At 50.5% G+C, this 25,906-nt stretch overlaps 1 protein-coding gene across 3 annotated transcripts in view; it reads right to left on the bottom strand.

Moving 5' to 3' along the window:
• USP45 (ubiquitin specific peptidase 45) overlaps window positions 1-25,906 on the bottom strand; it is a 210,726-nt gene that overhangs the window by 169,479 nt on the left and 15,341 nt on the right. For 2 of the 3 annotated variants that reach the window (XM_075340100.1, XM_075340099.1), the window contains exons 3-5: window positions 18,808-18,977; window positions 2,841-2,944; window positions 138-238 (exon numbers count right to left, since the gene is read on the bottom strand). In XM_075340100.1, coding sequence (XP_075196215.1) covers window positions 138-238; window positions 2,841-2,944; window positions 18,808-18,977 — 375 coding nt within the window. Of the gene's footprint in view, window positions 1-137; window positions 239-2,840; window positions 2,945-18,807; window positions 18,978-25,906 lie in introns of those variants that run through there. The other variant, XM_075340101.1, reaches the window with a different exon arrangement.

Here is a 25,906-nt window from a genome sequence, read left to right as displayed (position 1 = left end):
ATAGGCAATTAATTATTACACAGAGGAAGATGGATAATAAAAAAAGTGTACATCTCTGATTATGCAGGGTTTAGTAAGCGACTGTTACATTTTGACAAATCACTAAATATCATGACAATTAGTCAGGTTTGCATTACCTTTCTCAGAGCGTGATGAGTGTTTCTGGAGAAAGTCCAGCATCTGGGCAAGAGCCTTCTTGTTGCAGTGAGTTGAAAGCTCCTCATTACATTCATAGCAACTTAAAAAACAAAAGCAAAACATATAAACCAAAACAAAACGCAAACCTTAATATAAAACTTTATGACAACTGAAATGTTAAAGGGAACCGGTCACCAGTTTTTGGGCCTATAAGCTGCGGCCACCACCAGTGGGCTCTTATATACAGTATGTTAGAATACTGTATATAAGAGCCGAGGCCGCTGTGTAGAACATAAAAAATACTTTATAATACTCACCTAGAAGGTCGCTCCGATGCACAACAGTTGGATGGGTGTCTCTTTCAGTTGGATGGGTGGGTGGCTCTTTCGGCCATCTTGGTCTTCGTTATTCTGAAGCCGCAGTGCAGGACGCATCTACGTCATACACACTCGCCGGTCCTGCGCAGGCGCACTACAATACTTCGATCTACTTTGAGCAGGGCAGATCAAAGTGCGCCTACGCAGGACCTAAAATGTCAGCGCGTGTGTATGACGTAGACGCGTCATGCACCGCGGCTTCAGAATAAGGAACACCAAGATGGCCCAAAGGGAAGGCGCCGGTCCCGGAGAACGGCGCCACACATCCGACTGGTTTGCACCGGAGCAACCTTCTAGGTGAGTATTATAAAGTGATTTTTTATGTTCTACACAGCGGCCTGGGCTCTTATATACAGCATGTTAGAATACTGTATAAAAGAGCCCATTGGTGGTGGTGGCCGCAGGTTATAGGCTGAAAAAGTGGGGACAGGTTCCCTTTAAGGACTGAGGTGTTTATGTTGACAAACTGGGTCACAGAGTCAAAAATCTGTAAACTTGAAAATTGGCAGCCATGTTGCTATTTGACTTCTTATTGTATTGTGTGATAACTTAGGGATTTTTAGCCACAATTATGGTACAGCAATTGAAATATTTAGATACAAGCTTTGAAAAACAAATGTACCGTATTTTTCGCTTTATAAGACGCACCCGATTATAAGACGCACCCCCAAATTTGGTGAAGGAAAAGAGATTTTTTTTTTTTTTAATGTTAAATGGGGTCCGTCTTATAATGCCAGTGTCCATCTAACAAATCATATAGGGTATATGTCTCTTATAGACCCCCAATCCTAAAATTAGCCCCCTTAATCTGGATATTGAATATAGCCCCCTTGTGCTGGCACAAGTCTCCTATAGATGGCACACGTCCCCATATTGCTGGCACAGGTCCCCATATTGCTGGCACAGGTCTCCTACAGCTGGCACAGGTCTCCTACAGCTGGCAAAGGTCCCCCTGTGTTTGATATGGCCCCCATGCTGATGCCCATAGTAAAATAAACACTTTACTTTACCTTCTCCAGTGCTGTCCTCCCTCGTGTCTCCCTCCGTGCTGCTGAGCTCCTGCACTTCCTGGTTCTCAGTGCCGGTCATGTAATCGGCACAGCAGAGTGACATGATCTCTGCGTGCCTGATCACAGCGGCAGCAGTGAGATCGGGGAGACACGCTGGAGGAGGTAAGTAAAGCTTTACTAAGGGAGCAGGAGATCTAAAGCTGCCTCCTGCAGTTTCTACCAGCCTCCCCCAGCACTGCTCCAGAGTTGTCCCCACCTCGCCTGGACCCGTATATTCGGATTATAAGATGCACCCCCTACTTTCCCCCAAAATTTGGGGGAACAAAAGTGAGTCTTATAAAGCGAAAAATACGATATATTAAATGGTATAAAAAAAAAAACAAAAAAAACACGCATCCACCATAGCTTTTGATTTGTTTATGCCATTCAGTGTTGGCCTTAAAATTCCTTCAAGGAATGGCCTATTTTTAGAATAGGTCTGTGGGATCAACTGCACAGGATGGAAATATGTAGGCACAACTTATTTTCAATCTTTCCTCTTGGGCACCATTGAGGTCTCCTGTACAATTGATCTTACATATTAAACAGAAACCATGAACTATGAACAGAGGGAATTAGAAAAAAAATGCTTTCTAGTTCGTGATCAGACAAAGTAGTTGGTGTCATGTTTCGAGCACCCCACTGACCCTATATTCACAGCAGACTGTACACCACAGATAATTATTGGCCCCACAACATGTTATGTCTACTGTAAAACCCTCTAACTATTTTAGAAGAATGGCTTTTAGGCCGGGGCCACACTGGGACTACTGCGATCCTCGCATGACACTCTGCTCATGCTGGCAGCACGGCAGGAGCTGAGTGTCATGCGAGTGTCACTGCGACTGAGGTCTTATGTGATCGGACCTCAGTTGCGGGGGATGGGCCGGCACTGAGGAGGGGCGGGGCGGATTTATCTCCCTCTCTCCTCCGTTGCCGGCTATTGCCATTCTCACTCTGCACTCGCGGTGCACTGATGTACTGCGCGTGCAGTGCGATTTTTCTCTCGCCCATAGACTTAAATGGGTGCGAGAGAGAAAAAAAAAAAAAGGATCGCATTGCACCCGCAGCATGCTGCAATTGTTTTCTCGGTTCGTTTAGGGCTGAGAAAATAATCGCTCACGGGTGCTGGCACAGAGTAATATTGGTCCGAGTGGAGTGTGATGTTTTATCGCATTCCACTTAAACCGATTTCTATGCCGTGTGGCTTAGGCCTTCGAAGGAAAAAAAAAAAAAAAGAAAGTACTGATATTAAGTAAACCGATTTACTACTTACCAAATAACCCAGGTGCTTAGATTAACCGCAATGCAATGAGGCTCATTGTGTGGAAACCGGAAATGCTTCAAGGAGTGTTGGCATTCAGAGGTAGCGCTGCAGCCCTAAGGGTACAAAATGAAATTCTAAATTATACCATCATTCCCACAAGAGCCCGGAAAGTAGAAAATTAGGGGTATTGTTTGATCAGGTTCTTTACCGGATATTGACATGGAAACAAAGTGGGCTGGCGATTTTCTCTAATTGAGAAAAAGGATCCATAGAAATCATGCAGGTTTGGATAAGTAAAATCTGTAGTTTATTAAACACATTAAAATAAGAATTATTCTTACCGTTAATTCGGTTTCTAGGACCTTCCACGACAGCATAGGAGGTCGTCTCTCCACGCCCTAATTGGGACAGGAAGCACAAGAGGTTAAAAGGACCCTCCCACCTCCCATAGCCAGTGTCTTACAAAGAACCCATAGCATATGAGAAGTACAAACACATCCAGGAATATCGAGGATAAGGGAGGGAATTACGTGCTGTCGTGGAAGGTCCTAGAAACCGAATTAACGGTAAGAATAATTCTTATTTCTCTAGTCCCTTCCACGACAGCATAGGAGGAATACCAACGAATTGATACCTGGGGGGGGGACCACAGCCTGCAGGACTTTCCTGCCAAAAGCCAAATCCCTGTTGGAATCCAGATCCAAACGATAATGCTTCGTGAAAGTATGGAGGGAAGACCACGTAGCCGCCTTGCAGATCTGCTCAGGAGAAGCCCCTGCCCGTTCAGCCCAGGAGACAGAGGTAGCCCTGGCGGAGTGTGCCGTAAATCCGGTAGGAGGAGACAGATGCTGAGCGAGGTAGGCGTCTTTAATAGCCCGCACAATCCAGTTGGCGACGGTACTCTTAGCCACCTTCTTGCCCTTATTTCGACCAAAGGGCTGTAGGAATAGGTTATGATCAATACGCCAAGGTGCAGTGATATCTAGGTAGTGCAACACAGTCCGACGAACGTCCAAAGAATGGAACACTTCCTCCCCCGGAGTCCTAGGATGCTGACAGAAGGAAGGCAGGATGATGGACTGAGAACGGTGAAAATCCGAAACCACTTTGGGAAGGAAGGAAGGAACCAGCTGAAAAACGAAGCTGTCATCCCTGACGGTCAGGTAAGGCTCCCGAATAGACAATGCTTGAAGTTCCCCGACTCTCCGAGCGGACGTAATAGCCACGAGAAAGGCAGTCTTGTGAGAGAGAGAGAGAGAGAGCGGATGCTACAGGAGGACAGAGGCTCAAAGGGTGACTGGGATAGTCCGGTAAGTACCACACTGAGATCCCAGCGAGGTGTCAGGACCCTCTGACGCGGACAGAGTCTACTAGCGGACACGAAGAAACGGCGGATCCAGCGATGATCTGCCAGAGCCGTGTCAAAGACTGCTCTGAGTGCTGAGACCTGCACCTTCAGGGTGCTGGGCCGAAGGCCTAAGTCCAATCCACTCTGGAGGAAGTCGAGAATCTGTGTAATGTTAGGCCGGAGCGGATCAGGAGGCCGGGAACCACACCAGGAGGAAAATCTCATCCAGATTTTATTGTAGATACTATTCGTCACTGGTTTACGGTTGCTCTGTAGAGTAGCCACGACCTTGTCAGAAAGTCCTTGGGCCTTCAGTGCCCGGGCCTCAGAAGCCAGGCAGCCAACTTGAGTTTCTGGGGGTCCGGATGGAATATCGGACCCTGAGACAGTAAACTGGGGTCCGAACCCAGGAGGACCGGTCCGTCGATCCCGAGAGTCAGGATCAGGCTGTACCAACTCCGCCGTGGCCACAGAGGAGCTACCAGGATAGTTGTGGTTCCATCGTCTCTGATCTTCCTCAGGGTTCGTGCTAGAAGAGGAATAGGGGGGGAAGGCATAGGCGAGGCAAAAAGGACCAAGTGTGGCAGAAGGCGTCCACCCCCAACACATTGTCCCGAGGGTTCAGGGAGAAAAATGTTGCGACCTTGCGATTTCTTGCTGAAGCAAAGAGCTCTACCTCTGGAGTACCCCACCTTGCCACCAGAGAGCAGAACACCGCTTGATCCAGACTCCATTCCCCTGGGTGAACATCCCGACGACTCAGGAAATCTGCCTGAAGGTTTAGGGAACCCTTTACATGGACTGCAGAAAGGGATAGCAGGGACAGTTCTGCCCAGTGTAAGATCTGGGAGGACACAGATTTCAGGGCGCCCGATCGTGTACTGCCCTGATGGCGGAGATGTGCCACTGTGGTGACATTGTCTGAGTAGACCAGGACGTGAGAGTCCCGGACGAGTTCCTGAGCCGCAAGGAGGGCTTCCCTGACTGCCCTGAGCTCCCGGTAGTTGGAGGATTGGGAGCCGACATAAGGACTCCAGACCCCCTGAAATGGGGAGTTTGCCACCATAGCACCCCATCCTCGCAGGCTGGCATCGGTTGTTAGTGTAACCAGGGGCGTTTGAGTCCAGGCAACCCCCACCTTCAGGTTGCTGGGACGCAGCCACCAGAGAAGGATTGAGGAGACGGTCCCCGAGAGGCAAAACCGTCTGTTCAGGGAGGACGGGAGTCTGTCCCAATGCGCCAGGATATGACCCTGTAGACACCGAGAGTGGGCCTGAGCCCACCTGACTGAGGGAATGCAGGACGTCATAGAACCTAGAGCCGACATAGCCGCTCGAAGGGTCGGGCGAGCCTGACGGCGAAGCTTTGAGATTTTGGCTAGCAGGGCCAACCTTGGCCCTCCGGGAGAAAGGATGCCTGTCTGTCGGAGTCCAGCAGCACTCCGAGAAACTGCAGAGTGGAGGAGGGGTGCAACTGTGATTTCTTGAGATTGGGGATCCATCCCAAGGAACGAAGAATGCCTAAAGACTTCTCCACATGGCTCCAGAGGGTCTGAGCGGAGGGAGCCACGAGAAGAAAGTCGTCCAAATATGGAACCAGACAGATACCCTGCAATCGTATGAAGGCGACCACCTCTGCCATGATCTTTGAAAAGATCCTAGGAGCCGAGGAGATCCCGAAGGGAAGTACATTGAATTGGAAATGCAGCACTTCCTCCCCGTGCAGAACCGCAAACTTGAGGTATTGCCTGTGACACGGATGGATGGGCACATGGAAGTAGGCGTCCTTCAGGTCTATGGAGGCCATCTGGTGGTGCAGACCTATCAGTGGGATAGCCGATTTCACAGACTCCATCTTGAAACGCCGGTACCTGACCTGCCGGTTGAGACGTCTTAGATTGATGATAATCCGGACGCCGCCAGACAGCTTTTTTACAAGGAAGAGACGGGAGTAGTGGCCTATCCCTCCTTCCTGACTCGGGACTGGGGAAACGACCCCCGAGTGCATTAGCTCCTGAATCTTTGTGTACAGTAGGGCCTGGGAACCCTGTGACGCCAGAGCCGTGACACGGAGGCCCGGAAGGGGGGGGGGGAGATGAATTCTATTAAAAGATCCTCTGAGACGATCTTCAGAACCCATTGGCAGGAGGTGATGGACCGCCACTGGGGAAGAAACGCCGAGAGTCGTCCCCCCACCCGAGCCGAGTCACGGTTTGTCCTGCTGAGGACGTTGTTGATGGGGAAGGATGAGGATGTTTCTCCCTCTACCCTTAGGATAGCTCCACCGGCCCGACTTCCCTTTCCCTCTGGGCTGGGAGGCCTGAGGCATCGAGGGACGAAAGGACCGCTTCCTGGGGGGTCTAGGATCTGGTAAGGCCTTACGATCATTCGCCTTGTCCAAAATATCATCCAGGGCAGGCCCAAAAACCAAATCCCCTTTAAACGGAAGGGAGCAACGTCTCATTTTGGAGGTGGAGTCTCCACTCCAGGCCTTAAGCCAGAGGGCATGTCACAAACCACCGGGGGGGTCACTCAGAAATCCCCCGCGCTGGCTACCAGTACGTCACAATCGGGGGGTAACAAGTGGGGGTCACCCCTCCTTTATACCTCCCGACCGACAGACAGAGCACGTGACGCGCTCTCTAGCGCCCCTCTTATAGTCAGGCCAATTATGGAATTGCCCGACAATAAGCAAGGAGGCCGCTATACTACTTATGCCGATTATTGAAGGGTCCCCGGTGAGAGTAGGGTATATATTCCCCCGACCTCCGCGGGCGGAATATATAAAATCTCCCCGAATCTCACTGGCCTCCCCACAATAATCCTTGGCACAACTCGCTGCCACCAACCGCTTCACGGTAACTATTAGCCGAACACACAGACGTGGGATTCAAGATCGAGATAACAGAACAGCCCAAGATTAATTATATAATTTAATCAGCCTAAAGCACACTAGAAAATACAATATATACAATAGGAGATCTACAGAATATACATATGTCAGAGTACAGTTACAGATAAAGCATGGTTTACAACAGGTATGCAATTCAATCAGTTACCTTGTGCGTCTGGCCACAGGGGGGCGCTGTAGGCCAGGTTTCTAGGATCCTTCCCACAGATGTTTCCTGCACGTGACCCCCAGCGAAAAGAACACTGGAAAATGGCCGAAGTAGGGTTATCAACCTGGGCAAATCCAGGTCCCCTCCTACCTTAGTGACCTCAGAGGGAGCACTGCTCCACCCCTGGCTTGAGTTATGGACAATCCACAACATGGAATATGGGCCATAACTTTGCCTGGGAGCGTCGTAGGCGGACGCCAATGCTCTCATTGTGACAGTTATGAATTTAGCTACAGAACGAGGGGACTCATGACCTGTCTGCCAGTTCCCCATTGGCTGATATCACGCCTGGGGCATTTCCCAATGTCCTGCTCCCATAAAAAGGGTGTGCCGGCATCGTCCGCATGCGGAGACACCATTTTTATGGTTGCCATATTTATCGGAAATATGGCTTGCGAGATATGAACCATTTTTTACTGGAGTCGTTCTGTCTGGCTACTTCCAGAGCCTTGCTAACTAGCTAGCAGCCCCCACTACAGGGTCACGGCAGGGAGTCATCCTGTGTCCATTGTCCCCACATCATCTCATTTCCATATCACAGGACATGGCCATGGAGGTGTGTGCTTCACAGATGCTGGACATCTGAGGACAAGAAGGGGGGGGGCACTGCCAGGGAGTGATGAGCGATTATGACTGGAGTCATAATTCATCTTCATATCCCGGGATTTGCCTCACACCTCCCCCCTTTTGAGGGCGCTAGGGGGCAGCACACTCCGGTGTTCCCCCGTGCGCCCGTCCGCGACCTCTCCTTGTCGGGACAGCCCGTCTGCGTTACCGTGGTCACGGCCCCTTTTGTGGCGAATGGTGAAGTTGTATTGCTGGAGCGCAAGGCTCCATCGCAACAATCGCCCATTCGTCCCAGAGACGGTGTGCAACCAGCTGAGGGGATTGTGGTCCGTCTCCACGATGAAGTGGCGCCCGTATAGATAGGGTTGCAGACGCTGCAGGGCCCACACTATGGCCAGGCACTCCTTCTCCATCGTGGAATAGGCAACTTCCCTTGGTAACAGCTTCCTGCTCAGGTACAAGACTGGGTGCTCTTGGCTCGCAGAGTCCACCTGGCTGAGCACCGCACCGAGGCCGAAGTCACTGGCGTCGGTCTGTACTACAAACGGCCGCGTGAAGTCGGCTGCCTGTAGCACGGGCGGGCTGGACAGGGCGTCCTTTAGGGCCCGGAAGGCTGTCTCGCAGTCCATTGTCCAATCGACTGCAGAGGGCAGCTTCTTCTTGGTGAGGTCCGTCAAGGGCTTTGCCAGGCTACTATAGCATGGAACAAACCTCCTATAGTACCCAGCGGTCCCCAAGAAGGACATCACCTGCTTCTTGGTCCTGGGGGTGGGCCAGGATGCGATGGCCTCCACTTTCTCAGGCTCGGGCTTCAGTGTTCCCCCGCCTACCCGGTGACCGAGGTACTGGACCTCGCTCATGGCCAGCTGACACTTGCCCGGCTTGATGGTCAAACCTGCCCGGTGGACCCGCCTGAGCACCTGTGCTAGATGCTCTAGGTGATCTTCCCAGGTGGGACTGAAGACGGCAATGTCATCCAGGTACGCGGCCGCGTACCCTTCAAGTCCCTTGAGCAGGGTGTTGACCATCCGCTGGAAAGTGGCAGGGGCATTCCTCATCCCGAATGGCATCACCGTGGACTCGTACAGTCCAAATGGGGTAATAAAGGCAGAGCGTTCCCTGGCCTTGCGAGTCAGGGGGATCTGCCAATATCCCCGGCTCAGATCCATGATGGTCAGGTACTGAGCCCCGGCCAACTGATCGAGCAGGTCATCGATGCGTGGCATTGGGTACGCATCGGCGACCGTGACCGCATTGAGCCCCCTGTAGTCCACGCAGAACCGAGTGGTTCGGTCCTTCTTAGGGACGAGGACTACAGGCGAGGCCCAAGCGCTGTTGGATGCCTGGATCACCCCCAGCTTCAGCATCTCGTCAATCTCCTGGCGCATGTGTTGCTGCACCTCCAGGGAGACCCGATATGCTGAACGCCGGATCGGGGGATGATCCCCAGTGTCCACGTGATGGACAGCCAAGTCAGTCCTTCCGGGCTGGTTGGTAAACAACCCCCGGAAGGGGAGGAGGGTGGCCCACAGCTGGGACCGTTGGTCCTCCAAGAGCTGGTGGCCAACCTCCACATCCTCAATGGATCCGCCTGCCCTAACCTGGGCTAGCATATCCAAGAGGGTTTCCGCTTCTCCCTCCTCGGGCAGGTTGCACACGGGGAGCGCACATGCCTCCCGCTCATGATGTGCCTTCATCATGTTCACATGGAAGGGCTTCCGCCTTCCACGGGCAGGGTCCAGGGTGACCAGGTACGTTACAGGGTTGAGCTGCTGGTACACGAGGTATGGGCCTTCCCAGGCTGCCTGAAGCTTGTCCTGTGGTACGGGGACCAGTACCCACACCTTTTGACCCACTTGGTAGGTCCTCTCACAAGCGTTCTGGTCGTACCAACGCTTCTGATCGGCCTGGGCTTGAGCCATATTGTCGTGTACCAGTTGCGTCAAGGCCTGCATTTTGTCCCGGAAGCGCATGACATACTCGATAACCGACACTCCAGGGGTGGCCAAATCCCCTTCCCAAGCCTCTTTCACCAGAGCCAGGGGGCCCCGCACACGTCGCCCGTACAGGAGCTCAAACGGTGAGAATCCTGTTGAGGCCTGTGGAACCTCCCGGTAAGCAAATAACAGGTGTGGGAGATACCGCTCCCAGTCACGCCCATGGGAGTCGACCAACATCTTAAGCATCTGCTTTAAGGTGCCATTGAACCGCTCGCACAGGCCATTAGTCTGTGGATGGTACGGGCTGGCCACCAGATGTCGCACCTGGACTTGCTTACAGAGGGCCTCCATCAGCTGGGACATGAATTGGGTCCCCCGGTCAGTGAGCATTTCCTGGGGAAAACCCACTCGGGAGAAAATCTCCAGCAATGCGGTGGCCACCTTGTCAGCCCGAATGGACGACAAGGCCACTGCTTCTGGGTACCGGGTGGCATAGTCCACTACCGTCAGTATGAAGCGTTTCCCGGAGCTGCTGGGGATGGCCAGCGGGCCGACCAGATCCACAGCCACCCTCCTGAAAGGCTCATCGATGATTGGCAGAGATACCAGTGGGGCTTTGGGGCGTGGCCCCGCCTTCCCCACTCTCTGACAGGTTTCACACGAACGGCAGTAGGCAGCCACATCGGCCCCCATTTTTGGCCAGTAGAAATGCTGGTTTAACCTGGCCTTGGTCTTAGCGATCCCTAGGTGTCCGGCCATCGGAATCTCATGTGCGATCCGCAACAACTCCGTCCGGAACGGATAGGGTACCACCAACTGTCGGTCCCTGGGCCACGCCTCCGGTGAACCCTGCTGGACCGTGGCCCGGTACAGCCGTCCTTGGTCCCAGACCACTCGCTCCGGGTCCGAGTCCGAGGGAGGCTGTGCCGCCTGCTCCTTAAGAGCTTTCAGGCTGTCGTCAGCTTCTAACGCTGCCTGAAACCCCTGACTAGATGTGGCCAGAATCGACGAGACTGTCACATCTTCAGTCAGTACCCCGGGACCTGTGTCCTGGCCTCCACCTGACTCGGCTGCCACTTGGTCAGAAGGGGAAGAGCTATCGGACCTCCGGGAGGCCCCTTGGCTTCCAGCACTCCCACTGCGGGTGACAGCGGCCACAGCCGCTGCGACCGTGGGTCGTGCCTGCTCCTCCTCCGTTCCTGACCAAGTCGCCGGTTCAGGCAGACCTACCTGGCTTCCTGACACCCCGGTTGTGGGGGAACCATGCACCGAGATCTTACCTGGGAGCACTTCCGCTCCTGGACCGGCCCCAATCTCACCTGCCTGTTCCCCTCCTGCAGCAACAGAACCCCGCTGTGAAATCTCTGGGGACCCCACATTTGCTGTGGTAGCCCCCACCCCACACACTGGTCCTCCCCCTGCAGCACCCTGCTCTCTGCTTATCCCTGCAGAGGGCAGCAGATCCCAGCTCACAGGCTGATTACTTGTAGAGGCATTGTCACACCTTTCTCTGACCCCCTCCCCTGTCACAGCTGCAGCTGAGTGTGTGTCTATGGTGTCTATGCAAGCAGAAATATCAGAGTTCACTCCCTCCTCCCTTACATCATTCATAGATAACACATTAACATTGTTAGGAGTCATGTCAGTACGGGCTGAAGGTTCAGCCCTTGGGGGGGGCCCAAACTGGGAGGTTATCTGCCCCAAATCTGTCCCAAGTAGCACGTTTGCAGGGATCCGATCAGTTACCCCCACCTCCCTCACCCCCCGCCCTGCGCCCCAGTCCACATAAATGTCAGCAACAGGCAGCGCCGGGTCAGTGCCTCCAATCCCGGAGACAGCGAGGGTTTTTCCAGGGATCAAGTCTTGGGGGGACACCATCTCAGGCCGCACCAGAGTCACCTCCGAGGCGCTGTCTCGCAGTCCTATGGTCACAGACCGGCCGACGGTGACAGGTTGGAAGCTGTCCAGGGACCTACCACCACCCCCACCCACACAATACACCCTGGGCGGCCCTTGGGACGGGGACGGAGCCGGGGCCTTGGGACGCTGAGGGCACATGGCCTTGAAGTGTCCAGGTAGGTTGCACTGGTGGCACCGTCTTGGTTCCGCCACGGGCCTGGAGAGGGGAGTTGAGGGGGACACCCCCTGCAGTCTAGGGGCAGGTGGGGCAGTCGCCGAATTCATCTTACCCCCTCTCCAGGTGCTGCTGGTGGCCGCTCTCCTGGCCTCAGGGGCCCGGTTGTTGGTGTAGTCATCGGCAAGGGCAGCTGTAGCCGTGGACCCCTTTGGCTTCTGGTCTCGGATGAACTGGCGGAGATCCTCAGGGCAGTTCCACAAGAGTTGCTCCGTGATGAACAAGTCCAGGATCTCCGGTCCGGTGGAAAGCTGCAGGCCTTGGGTCCAGTGGTCGGCAGCTCGGGCAAGTGCCCGCCGGTGGTCAGCCCAGGAGTCCTTTGGTCCCTTCTGTAGGCTCCGGAACTTCTTGCGGTAGGACTCTGGAGTGAGGTTGTACTGTTGGATCAGGGCCCGCTTGATGGTGTCGTAGCCCTGATCTGCCTCAGCAGGCAAGTCCCCAAGGATATCCAGGGCCTTACCCCTTAAACGGGGGGTCAGGTATTTGGCCCACTGGTCCTTGTCCAGATGGTGCTGCAAGCAAGTCCGTTCAAAAGCAGTCAAGAAAGAGTCCAAGTCTCCATCCTTCTCCAGCACTGGGAAGTCCTCAACACGGACCTTTGGAAGTTTGGTGTCTCGAAGGTCACATGTGGCTGATGAGGGCCGGAGCTGAGCTAGCTGCAGCTGGTAGTCACGGTCTGCCTGTCGCTCTCGCTCTTCACGCGCTGCCTGCCGCTCTCGCTCCGCAGCCTCACGCTCTGCGTGCCGCTCCGCAGCCTTAGCATCACGCGCTGCCTGCCGCTCTGCCCTGCGCTCTGCCAGGAGTTCCTTGTAGCCCTTCTGGTCTCCAGCCTGGAGAAGGGCCATAGCCATTTGAAGAAGGCTATCCGAGCCTCCCAGGCTCGGTGGAATGGCACGTGGTGATCTGCGGCACGCTGCAGAGCTAGGCGATTCACTGTCCCTTTCAGAGCGGAGGGCTGGCATCTGGCTCGTTGAGGAACCTTGGGTGAGCTCCTCCTCATCTTGTCCAGCAGTGCCAGGTTGCGCAATGTCCTCGGCAGAACGGTTTTCTGGCGTCGAGCTCCTGGAGGACTCGTGGGCAACCTCCTCATTGCTGTCCACAGCACCGTCCTCCCTCTCTTCGGCTCCTGCCTTAGCATTGGCCAGTTGCATAGCTCTGCTCCTGGTGCCATCAGCCATTCTTGCAGACTTTTGGTCACTGACACAGAACTGACACCTGATGCCTCCACACACCTTACAGTATCTGCACTCTGACACTCTAGTGTTGAGCTAGTCTGAAGACCCCAGCAGCCACAGCTGCTGCAGGCAGTCTTTAGTGTCTGGGAGTATGGGTCTCACACTCACACACACTATTATCTCGATCCCACCGCTATGCCACCAATATGTCACAAACCACCGGGGGGGTCACTCAGAAATCCCCCGCGCTGGCTACCAGTACGTCACAATCGGGGGGTAACAAGTGGGGGTCACCCCTCCTTTATACCTCCCGACCGACAGACAGAGCACGTGACGCGCTCTCTAGCGCCCCTCTTATAGTCAGGCCAATTATGGAATTGCCCGACAATAAGCAAGGAGGCCGCTATACTACTTATGCCGATTATTGAAGGGTCCCCGGTGAGAGTAGGGTATATATTCCCCCGACCTCCGCGGGCGGAATATATAAAATCTCCCCGAATCTCACTGGCCTCCCCACAATAATCCTTGGCACAACTCGCTGCCACCAACCGCTTCACGGTAACTATTAGCCGAACACACAGACGTGGGATTCAAGATCGAGATAACAGAACAGCCCAAGATTAATTATATAATTTAATCAGCCTAAAGCACACTAGAAAATACAATATATACAATAGGAGATCTACAGAATATACATATGTCAGAGTACAGTTACAGATAAAGCATGGTTTACAACAGGTATGCAATTCAATCAGTTACCTTGTGCGTCTGGCCACAGGGGGGCGCTGTAGGCCAGGTTTCTAGGATCCTTCCCACAGATGTTTCCTGCACGTGACCCCCAGCGAAAAGAACACTGGAAAATGGCCGAAGTAGGGTTATCAACCTGGGCAAATCCAGGTCCCCTCCTACCTTAGTGACCTCAGAGGGAGCACTGCTCCACCCCTGGCTTGAGTTATGGACAATCCACAACATGGAATATGGGCCATAACTTTGCCTGGGAGCGTCGTAGGCGGACGCCAATGCTCTCATTGTGACAGTTATGAATTTAGCTACAGAACGAGGGGACTCATGACCTGTCTGCCAGTTCCCCATTGGCTGATATCACGCCTGGGGCATTTCCCAATGTCCTGCTCCCATAAAAAGGGTGTGCCGGCATCGTCCGCATGCGGAGACACCATTTTTATGGTTGCCATATTTATCGGAAATATGGCTTGCGAGATATGAACCATTTTTTACTGGAGTCGTTCTGTCTGGCTACTTCCAGAGCCTTGCTAACTAGCTAGCAGCCCCCACTACAGGGTCACGGCAGGGAGTCATCCTGTGTCCATTGTCCCCACATCATCTCATTTCCATATCACAGGACATGGCCATGGAGGTGTGTGCTTCACAGATGCTGGACATCTGAGGACAAGAAGGGGGGGGGCACTGCCAGGGAGTGATGAGCGATTATGACTGGAGTCATAATTCATCTTCATATCCCGGGATTTGCCTCACAGGGCACGTCTGGCAGAGTTAGATAAGATCGAGGTCCTGGCAGCCAGGCGGACTGATTCCACCAAGGCATCCGCCAAAAAACTGGTAGCCTTCCTAAGTAAGGGAAGGGATTCCAGCAACTCATCCCGAGGGGTACCCTGGGAAATATGAGCCTCCAACTGGTCTAGCCACCAAAGTAGGGACCGGGAGACAAGTGGAGGCAATGTTAGCCTGAATGGTAGAAGACGATGCCTCCCAGGATCGCTTCATGAGGCCCTCGACCTTCCTAGCCATCTGATCTCTAAGCTGGGAAGTATCTTCAAAGGGGAGCGCCGTTTGTTTAGCTACCCTGGCCATCTGTACATCAACTTTGGGGACCTCCGAATGCAACCCAGAAGTCTCCAGAGGAAACCGGCGTCTGGGGTCACACCGGAAACGCTTCTCAGGAAATTCCCATTCCTGAGAGACAATATCCAGAATATTGGCATGAACCGGAAACCCTAATTGTTTGACAATTTTCAGGCCAGCAAACATTTCATCCTGGACTGAGGGAAGGACCTGCACCTCCTCTAACCCCATAGTGCTCCTAACCGCCCCAATAAGATCCCCCAAATCTTCTGAGGGAAAAAGGAAGGACTGGTCAGACCTCCCGGAGGAAGAACCTTCGTCGGGACCCTCCGAGGCGGAATCAGCAACCTCATGATCAGACGGGGCTGACTGGAGTTTCCTTTTCTTTGGGGGAGAAGGGCCAGGAGCAGGGGGGGAGGCTAGTGAGGCCTGAATCTCCTGCTTCATCATGGACCGTAGCTCTCTAACAGGGACGGTTGTTCAGCCCTTATAATCTGGTCCGTACACTGTTGGCAAAGCTTCTTATCCCAGACTGCAGGTAGCTTTTTTTACACAGACTGGACACTTTTTAATCTTTTCAGTCCGTTCATAGCGGTCAGGCTTATCCGACGTCTCTGACGTCCCTCTGACGTCCCTCTGACTTCTCACATTTGTCAGATTTCTTAAGGCCCCTTTACACACTGAAACTTTGCTGCACAGCGGGAAACAAAGGACCAAAGAATGGTCCTGAACGATTTGTAGCGATCATAACTTCACACCAGGGGCCAGGTCGCTGATGTGTTTCACACACTGCAATGTCGCTGGGGAGGTCGCTATTACGTCACAAAACCGGTGACGTTACAGCGATGTCGTTTGCGATGTTGCAGTGTGTAAAGCCACCTTTAGTGGCCTTGTCCTCCTGGAAAACACAGACCAGAAGAAGCCATAAACATCAGTCTGAGACCATTCATGAGGGACCACCCCCCTCCTTACTTACTGTGGCAGGGGGAACACTGGGCTCTGCAGATGCAGATGCAGGGGAAGACATGTCAGGGAGCACAGCAGAAATTCTTACCATGAGTCTGAAGTCTTCAGGGCAGCCTTTATGCAGAAAGGCCTGCCCCCCCCCCCCCCCAGTGACAGGGAACGTTCCCCGCCTCCTGCATCAGGTCCCTGACAGGCCGTGGAAGCGTCGGCGTGTCCTCCACGCTGCCTCCGCGACCGGAATTGCCCAAACCGGAAGGTCGCCAGACCGGAAGTCCCGCCCACGGCAGCACTTCCGGGTCGCCCAGCAGCGTGCATGCAGGAAGCGGCCGGCGGCTCAGGGAGGACGCCGGCCGGGGAGCTACACAGCCTGCATCACCCCAGAGGAGCTCCGGAAGGCTGGAGCAGCAGTCCCACACAGCGTGAGGGAACAGTAGGGGAGGAGCAGCGAAGGCCCGACCGATACTGCCCGGCTAAGGTAGGGGAAAAAAGGGAAAAAAAAAAAAAAATCTATATACTGTAGTTTGCCGGCCACCACAGCATAGGAGAAAAATAAAACCTCTCCATGCCTCATGGGGACAGGAAAGACACTGGCTATGGGAGGTGGGAGGGTCCTTTTAACCTCTTGTGCTTCCTGTCCCAATTAGGGCGTGGAGAGACAACCTCCTATGCTGTCGTGGAAGGGACTAGAGAAATAGTCCGTAGTGGCACCAACAGAGCTGACCGGTAATAGTCCACTACGGACTATTTTAATGTGTTTAATAAACTACAGATTTTACTTATCCAAACCTGCATGATTTTGCTGGATCCCTTTTTTCCTTTGAATTTACTTGCTCTAGCTGGGCGTCTGTGTGTGAAGCATCGTGATCCACTCACTGAACATTGGCGGTGAGCTGGCTTTTGTTTCTCTCTATCTCCCTGACTTACAAAACTGTCACTCAAGGAGTCACAAAACCTAACCCTTTATATAAAACCTTTTTATATAAATGGTCATCAATATCATTGCAATGGAAAACCCCTATAATATGTTTAAAGTGGTAGCAATTAAAACCTATACACTTGAATTAAAAAAAAGGACCCAGAAGATGAGATATCTGTGTCTGCACATCATCAGCGCTGAGTTAAGGGGGCTGGCTGATTAGCTCATTTTAAAATCCAAGCCTAAGCCGTACCTGTGACCGAGAAGGAAGGGGGCTCAGTTAACAAAATGTGCAAATCAACCATTCTTTTTATTCCATACCACTGACACTAAGAAAAGCTGGTGGGTAGCAGGCCCTGGGCAGGTAGCATTGGGACACCACGTAGGTTTCATCTACATTCACTTGAAACACAGCAGTGTTGCTCTAGACTCTGGGTTTGTAACCTTGGGAAGTTTTAAGATACTAGTGTTTTTTCCCTCTATTTGTTTTACTTCCTGTTCTTTTTTAACATTTGTTTTTATTGTGACCAAAGAAGATTGAAAAGAACCGTATTTTTCGTTTTATAAGATGCACCGAATTATAAGACAAAACCCAAATTTCGAAATAAAAGGGGGTGGGGGTCAGTCTTATACTCCGGTGTTGCCTTACCGGAGGGGGGCGGCAGCGGTGGTGGAGCGGGGGTCATAGGAGACAGAGGCTGTTCTGGCAGCGGCGGCTCAGTGGTGGCAGCGGCAACAGCGGGTCAGTGGTAGCAGCAGAAGCTGCAGTGGTTGTGTGATGGAGCAGGCCGGTGTGGCGAGTGTCCCAGTCTGTCCAAAGTCCGGGCTTCAAAGAAACGGCACCCGGAGTGCGCGTGCGCAGATGATTTCTCATCCAAGAGCTCCATCTGCACACACAATGACTCCCGGCGCAATCATTTGATGCTGGGACCACGAGCAGACTAGGACACCCACTGCACATCCACCCAGCTGCCTGTCCGGCCGCACAGAGGGCAGCCAGCAGGCCGCCCACCCACCCACCCACACAGAGAGGCAGCCGGGACAGAGAGGTAGCCGGCTGCCCGAACGGACAGGCACCCTGCTGACCGCCCGTATGCACTCAGCCACCCGCACACAGAGCCGCACAGACAGCCCCCCGTCAATTCACCTCCCGGTAAGTTATATTGGGATTTTAAGGCGCCCCCCTCATTTTCCTCCCAAATTTTTGGGAGGTAAAATGCATCTTATAAGCCGAAAAATACGGTATATTATAAAATAGGGCACCCAAAAAACATTTTCACATTTTTTTTTATTGTAACTTCGAAGTCCATTTATAAGTTAATAGAAAATATACAGGCAAAGGTGATGGATTTTGGTTGGCAAAATACCAAACAGTTGGGCCATCCAGAGGACACTTGCAATGGATTGCTGCTTCTACCTATACTCAGATACTCAGTAAATACTAGTGGATGACCAAGAATAGATAGGTCTCTATAGTGGATGAATGAGTTGCATTAGCACCCACACAGTCCATAGGGATCCAATAAGGCCTCTTGGCCCATATGACAAGAGCAATATTATTAAAAATGATTGATAATTGGGGGTCCCCTTTGAAGGTTTATCATCGGTGTTTAAAGAGTTTCATGTCACGCCTCTAGGAATATGGCCCACTGCTCTCTAGTTGCAAGAGCAGTTTATAGCTGCAAATTCGGCCATGTTATCCAAACCCTGTATGCTAAAGCTGGACCTCCATAAGATAGCAGTATATTATCCACGGATTGCGCCAGAAACAAAAAAATATGAATTTTTGTAACAGATATTTTGGAATACATTCAGAATTAGTGATCACAGTACACTGTATGGGTTATTGTTTCTGGTAGGCACAATACAATGCATGAAGGCCCATGACTGATAAGTCAGTGCAAAACTAAATCACAGCACATTTCCAATGAAAAGCCATGCTTTATTTATTAGCATCTTTACAAATTCAGCATTTTGTGAGTGATTTTCACCTGGTGGCCACATTTAAGGCAGAGCCAAACATCCACTGGAGGATCGAACTCTCCATTCTTCGTCCTCCTCTCCTTCATGCATTCTGTACATGAGCACCAGACATTCTGGGACACTGCTTTCTTAACCTGAGTCACATCTACTGCTTGGCTCACATGATGGCAGGTAAGACCTGTAAATCAACAAGACATCTTTAAGAGCCACCCAACAAAACTGCATAATTCATGTAATAACCAATGCAACGTATAATGGTGCTGAAAACTCAAAACATGGGATTACCTCTACTACAATACCTGTTTTGGTGCAGCGATAAGGAGGCAACCAATTGTAATTTGTCATCAGCGGTCCTTCAAGATGTAGTATCATCATTTATAACAATGCTGGCTAGTATATGCTATTGCATTAGGATCATAGGCCCCAACCTCTGGGGCTCCTACAGTACAACGAATCAAGGTTCAGCAGCGCTGGTTGTAACATTTCCTCTGCATAGCAGTACTCCCGGGCACTGCAGTAACTTGTTGCTGAGGTACCTTAAGGATCAGCACACACGGCAAGTAATACGGAGTGAGTGAAATGGGATAAAAAAAAAAAAAATAATAATAAATAAAAAAATTGCATTCTACCGGGACCAATATTACTCTATGGGGCAGCTCCCATGAGCGATTTTTTTTCTCAACCCTAATCAGAACGAGAAAACAATTGCAGCAAGCTGTGGGTGCAATGCGATCCTGTTTCACTCGCACCCATTCAAGTCTATGGGGGCAAGAGAAACATCGCATTGCACTCGCGTTCCACCGGTGTAATGCGAGAGCAGTGCGAATCTCACCTCAGCCGGCAATGGAGGAGATAAGGAGATAAATCCCTCCCTCTCCTCCGCAGCACTGGGCCTCCCCTCCACAGCGGTGGTCTGATCGCACGATTGGACCACAGTCGCATGACACTCAGCTCCTGCTGTGCTGTGAGCGTAAGCAGAGTGTCATGCGAGGACTCGCAGTAATCCCCGTGTAGCCTCAGCCTAATTCTCATTATCAGTTGGGTCCCAGAGGTTAAAGCCCACCCATTATAAAATTGTGCAATATCTTAATGACATCACTTTTCAGGTGTAAACATCTCTTTAAAAACTTTCCTCTTTTTTTTTTTTATGCGGGACATTTTGTAACACATGGTCTAAATAGGTTTGGAACACCACATGGCGCTAGTGATCTGACTGCAATAAAAGGGATTTTACAGTCTAAGAAATACGGGTAAGCCAATATATACGTTTACAGTTCTTAAACTTTCTATATACTTTGGGATTGATTCATCATTGATCCGGATTTTGAGCTTCTTTTCTGGAGTAAAAATAGTGACATTTTATTTGTGCTTAATAAATTATTGAATGCATTATTTTACATTTATTTACTTTTTACAAGTTAAATGTACTTGGTATTATCCTTTTTTATGCATCATGGGTGTGGTTTTGTCTAAGTAGATGTTTTAACCCATTTATCCATTTGGGACTTTTTGAAATGTAACAAGATTGTTCCACAATAGTATTCCAGTAACCTAGTGGAGTAGAAAATCTGTACTAGGAGTGCCATTGAAGACTAATCTGCAACATTTTAAACCTGTCATCAGTCTATCACAATATAAACAAAATCCTCTATCTTTAACTACTTTTGTACTGTAGTCTATCAATCAGTATATAAGCCAATAATGCCCTCTGCATAACCCAAAATAATACTTTTTATAAGTGTCCAGCGCTATATGCTAAACAGCATGGCCTGGTGAGAAAGGCGTCGCTGGTCTGTGCCTTCCTCCTGCCTTGGTTAATGTGGTACAGGCGTCTTTTGGCGTCCACAGGTCGCTGAAAATCTTGCGCCTGTTCAGTGGAAGCACAGTAATGTGCACGTGGTGGCTTCACTTCCGATTTATAGGCGCTGGCGCATCACAGGACTTTTCTCTGCCCTTGTCCACGCACAAAATTCGCAAAACAGTCAGTGGATGACCTAGGACACATCATCCACATTAAAGGGGTTGTCCTCTACTTGGACAACCCCTTCTTATTCTCCTTGTTCGCCCCCTTAAAAATAAATAAGCCTATACTCACCTCTGGTCCACCCACAGTTCCAGCAATGTCTAAAGCCACGTTCCCAAAGCCCATGTGACATTGCTATGACACGCGGACCCCGTGATCAATCAGCGCCAACTTCCTCCTCCCCACCTCGCACAGGGCTCACATCCTGCTAAAATGTCCGAAGGCGGAGAGACAGACGCCGCCACTGATTGGTGAAGGGGCTTGTGTCGTAATGTCACATGGGCCCCAGGAACGTAGCTTTAGCCATCACTGGAACCACTACCGAACTGGAGGGGAGTATAGGCTTATTTTATTTTACGTGGGCGAACAAGGGGAATGAGTAGGGGTTGTCAAAGTAGTGGACAACCACTGTTAGGCAGGAGGACAAGCAGACCACAGGCAAGGGAGATCCATACAATTAGACTGTGCTGACTAATCAGCATATGGCATGAGAGACTTTATTCTAAAAGAGTGTCAAATAAGCAAATAAGGAGGGGGGGGGGGACATCTTTGAATTTATGCTGAGGCGCAAATGACATAAAAATGCAGTGTTCAAAAAGAAGCACAAGATAAAAACTGAAATGATGAACCGGGCTTTAGTGTGCATATTCCTTACCATTTTCAAAATATTAGTTTACTGTGAGCTGTTGATTACATGCAAAGATACGGTCACGATTGTGTCTTTTTATAAAGTATTTAGGGACAGTTTTTTGGATCTGAGTCTCACTTGTCCGTTGTGAGACTGCTATTTAGGCACTGAGGCACCCTCTGAAAGTTTACCGCACCCGCGGTAAAAAGCTGCGGGAAACCGCACCCGAAAACCGCATGCGGTTGGTACAGGTGTTTTAATGCACTCAATGCAATAAAGCACATTGAAGAAGAAAAAAAAAAAAAAAAGTGTCATTTCCTTCTGATGGATAGATAGGTAGATAGATAATAGATAGAAAAATAGATAATAGACAGAGGGATAGATAGATAGATAGATATTACAGCTTATTTCTGATGTAGGTGTTTCTCCCCCCAACAGTATTTGTCATACAGCAGTGACCCTGCGGGACCTTGGGTCTGAGTTCTCGCAGGGTCACTGCCGGTCGGTGACGTCACTCTATTACCGCTTGTGAGGCCCTAAAGTTCTCGTGAGCAGTAATGTGTTGAGTTGAGTTGAGTTGAGTGAGAGAGCGAGAGAGAAAAAAAAAAAAAAAAAAAAAAAAAAGAGAGAACGGATCCGGATCGTACACCCGGAATCCCACGTCCGGGTTGGACTCGGATCTGCCGCTCAAACCGTGTGGATCCGGATTTTGCCGATCCGGGTCCGCTCAACACTAGTGTTGACATCACCGACCGTGAGAAATGACCTGGGGTTATCCCTGCAGCATCGTTCACGGGGCTGCCCTGACTACGTGTCAGACGCTGAGGGGGTATGCAAGCGTCATGGGACAGTGTGGATTGCGCTGGACCTGGAGGGGTATTTGGGAATTTTAATAAAGTGGTGAAAGAGGGGGGCTTTTTTGTGGTTTATTTAAAAGAAAGGATTTTTCTGTGTATGTGTTTATTTACTGTCACTTATAGATTAGTCATGGCGTGTCATAGACGCTGCCATTACTAATCTTGGACTTAGTAGCAGCTGTGCGCTGCCATTAACGCCTTATTATCCCGATTGCCACCGCATCACGGCAATCGGGATGAGCTGGGCAGAGTCCCGGGACTGTCGCATCTAATGGATGCGGCAATTCCAGGCGGCTGCTGGCTGATCTTGTTAGACTGGGGGGGCTCCCCATAACATGGGGCTTCCCATCAAGAGAATACCAGCCTTCAGCCGTGAGGCTTTATCTTGGCTGGTATCAAAGTTGGGGGGAAACCGCACGTCATTTTTTTAAAATTATTTATTTATTGTACTGCACGATATAGACCCGCCCACCGGCGGCTGTGATTGGTTGCAGTGAGACAGCTGTCACTCAGCGTGGGGGCTCGTCTGAATGCAACAAATTACAGCCACCGGTGAGCAGGGAAGGCGTGAATATGTTATGAGACTAATGAGCAGCGGCTCGGGAAGATGAAAGAGCTGCTGCGGGAGCAGTGTGACAGCCGCCCGGTGATCGGTAAGTAAGCGCTTGCTCCTACCCCTTTGTGCCCGATTCTGGTCCCCATAGACTTTATATGGGGAGCAGTATCTGGCCAAATACCAGCCATTCCGAATGTATGTTGCCTGATTTCTATGGGTTTGTGTAGGATATATCTATGTGTGTCTGTGTGAGAGTGTGATATGTGTGGGAGTGTGATATGTGTGTGTTTACTGTCTGATCAATTTCATATTCCTCTTCTAGTGACATCACTTTCCTTACAAAACGCAGGGAAGTGATGATCACTATGTCCCAAAAACGAGAAATAACGCAGGGAATAACGCAGGAAAACGCAATGAAAAGCACATAATTTGCTACCCGCGTTATTCCCTGCGGTATTTCATGTTTACATTACAGTCAATGGGGTAAAATACCGCAGGCACCTACAGAAAAGAAGGGACATGCAATTCTTTTCTGCAGCAGAAATTCCGCAGCAAAACCTATTGGTGAAAAAAAAAACGCAGTGTGCGCACAGCATTTTTTTTACCATAGGTTTTGCTGGGGAAGAAGTGCAGAAAGGTTATGAACATTTTTTGCAGCAAAACATGCAGCAAAACCGCAGCGTGCGCACAGGGCCTTAAACTGGTTTTCTTTTCCTTTGGCAGTTGTAGGGTTAATGGCAGCATTCCTTGCCAGCAAGCAGGCCTAGTTCCAGCTCCGGAGTTTCCAGTCGGGACCACTCCCAGTCCCTTTATATACCCTCTGCTACCAGCAGAGGGTGCCAGTTATTCTTGAATCATTTGGATGTTGGTCTTGGAGCTGGAAGGCTCTGCTGAAACCCGTGGCTGAGTTGTTGGTGTAGCTGCAGTCCTGGAGCTGACTAAAGCAGTCTGTTGCTTTTCCCTGTGTATTTTAGTGCAGTGGTGAGGGTAGCGTCCTTCACCTGCCCACTCTATAGTCAGGGACTATTGTGGGGTCATCTCAGGGCTTCAGGTTCCGGCTTGGCGACAGGTGAGAAACCTCTATAGGGACTGGCTAGGAGTGCAGGGTACAGCGGCAAGTAAGTGGAGGAGGTGCCCATCTTCCCTCTCACTAGCGCTAGGGCACACCGATGTTAAAGTGTTCCAAGTGTACCCCTTGTTTGTTGTGGTGTTACCCCTACTTAGTTGTGTTTTTCGCCTCCCGCTGGACCTCCCCCAGCCAGAGCATGACAGATACCTAATGCGGCTCTTAGCTGACTAGTCAAAGCAGATGTATCCATTCTAGGGAAAGGCATGCGAGCTAAACAGCCTGGACTACAATGCTGTAATGTTAAACTAGCAGAGAGCTCTGTACAGGTGCTGCTGCTGTGTTTAGCTCAGTAAACATTGCCTACACTGCATACAATCGTATCAACAACTGAACTAAATAAATGCATATCACACAACAGCATTGTCAGTCACTCCGAGAACTAATCTTTTCAAAACAGATAGGAACAGAAGTAAAGTTCCATTATAAAGGTCGTAGAGAACATAGAAAATGATTTATATGTGGCTGAAAGCTCACAAAACAGGTCACCATACAAGAAAAATAATTTTTTTTCACGATCATTAGCTTTCCCAGATGTGTGCTGCCCTTCTGTTTTGAGGCTGCCAGGGCTTTATATGGGTGACCTCATGCAACAAACCACAGTTTCCACGATTATTCTCCTTTCTCACAGTATTTGCTTCTAGTTTGAATGGACTGCATGTCCCTCTATTACAAGCTGTAAGGTGTCATTGACTACCTTGCTCACTAAGGCTGCTTTCACACTACGTTTTTTTAACATGCGTCATGAACGTTTTTTTAACGCAAAAATGGATCCAGTGCAAATGCGTTTTCATTTCAATGCATTTGCAATGGACTCACGTCAACATGCGTTCACCTGCGTTTGCATGCGTTATAGTGAGGATCCAGAGAGTTGCAGTTTTTTAACTTTTATTAAAAACGCTACTTGTAGCGTTTTTGAGCTGCGTTCAAATACTGCAAATTGCTGGATCCTGACTAAACAGCACGCAAACGCATGTGAACGCTGGCATGCTGATAGGACAGGATGACAGGATCCTGCTTGCTCTACTGAGCATGCCCAGAAACCAGCCTCGCGTGATCAGTATCTCTCTCCCCCTCCCTCTCTCTACTCTCTCCCCCTCCTGAGAGCGGAGGACGCTCGTAACCAAGGTAAATATTGGGTAACCACGGGCTTAGTTACCCGATGTTTATCTTGGTTACGTGTGCAGGGAGTAGGCTCCTAGCAGCTGCAGAAGCTCGTAACCAATGTAAATATTGGGTATCCAAGCAAGTTACCCGATGTTTACCTTGGTTACGAGCCTCCACAGCTGTCAGATGTCGGCTCCCAGTCTCACGTTCAGTTCCCCTCACTCCCGATCACATGACTCCAATGCCCGCCCATAAACTTAAAGTGACAGGATTCTGTAAAATAACACATGCATTTTTCTTTGCAAAAACAGGATCCGCTTTTGCAGCAAAAAAACGTTCATGACGCATGTTAAAAAAATGTAGTGTGAAAGCAGCCTAACTACACATTATTGCTGCTCAGCATACACAATCCTTCCAGAGACTAGAAAGGAAAAAGAGAGCCAGAAAGCAGTGAAGATAAGATGTGTAGCCTCCTGTACTATAGGTACAAGAGAGAAAGAAGGTAATCAGTGCTCCAAGTACAAAGCATAATTAATTCCCTATTAATATGTGTCTTTGGAGTGTGGGAGGAAACTGGAGTACCTGTAAGAAACCCCATGCAATCACGGGGAGAACGTATAAACTGGTATGCAGCTATTCACTACACTAATAAGTGAATAACTGCCTGTAGCCTATTTACTATGATTGGTAAACCCATGAGAGACCTGTGTCAAATCTTACTTGGGGACGGTTGGCTACTGAGGATGTATTTATGTAATTCCCAATTAACAATGTGCCAGATATGGTGGTACTACCATGGATATCAAAACA

This window comes from Anomaloglossus baeobatrachus, chromosome 3, assembly GCF_048569485.1.
Source record: "Anomaloglossus baeobatrachus isolate aAnoBae1 chromosome 3, aAnoBae1.hap1, whole genome shotgun sequence".
Taxonomy (NCBI): Eukaryota; Metazoa; Chordata; class Amphibia; order Anura; family Aromobatidae; genus Anomaloglossus; species Anomaloglossus baeobatrachus.
The sequence above is the reverse complement of the archived record's forward strand: the minus strand, read 5'-3'. Positions and strand labels throughout refer to the sequence as shown.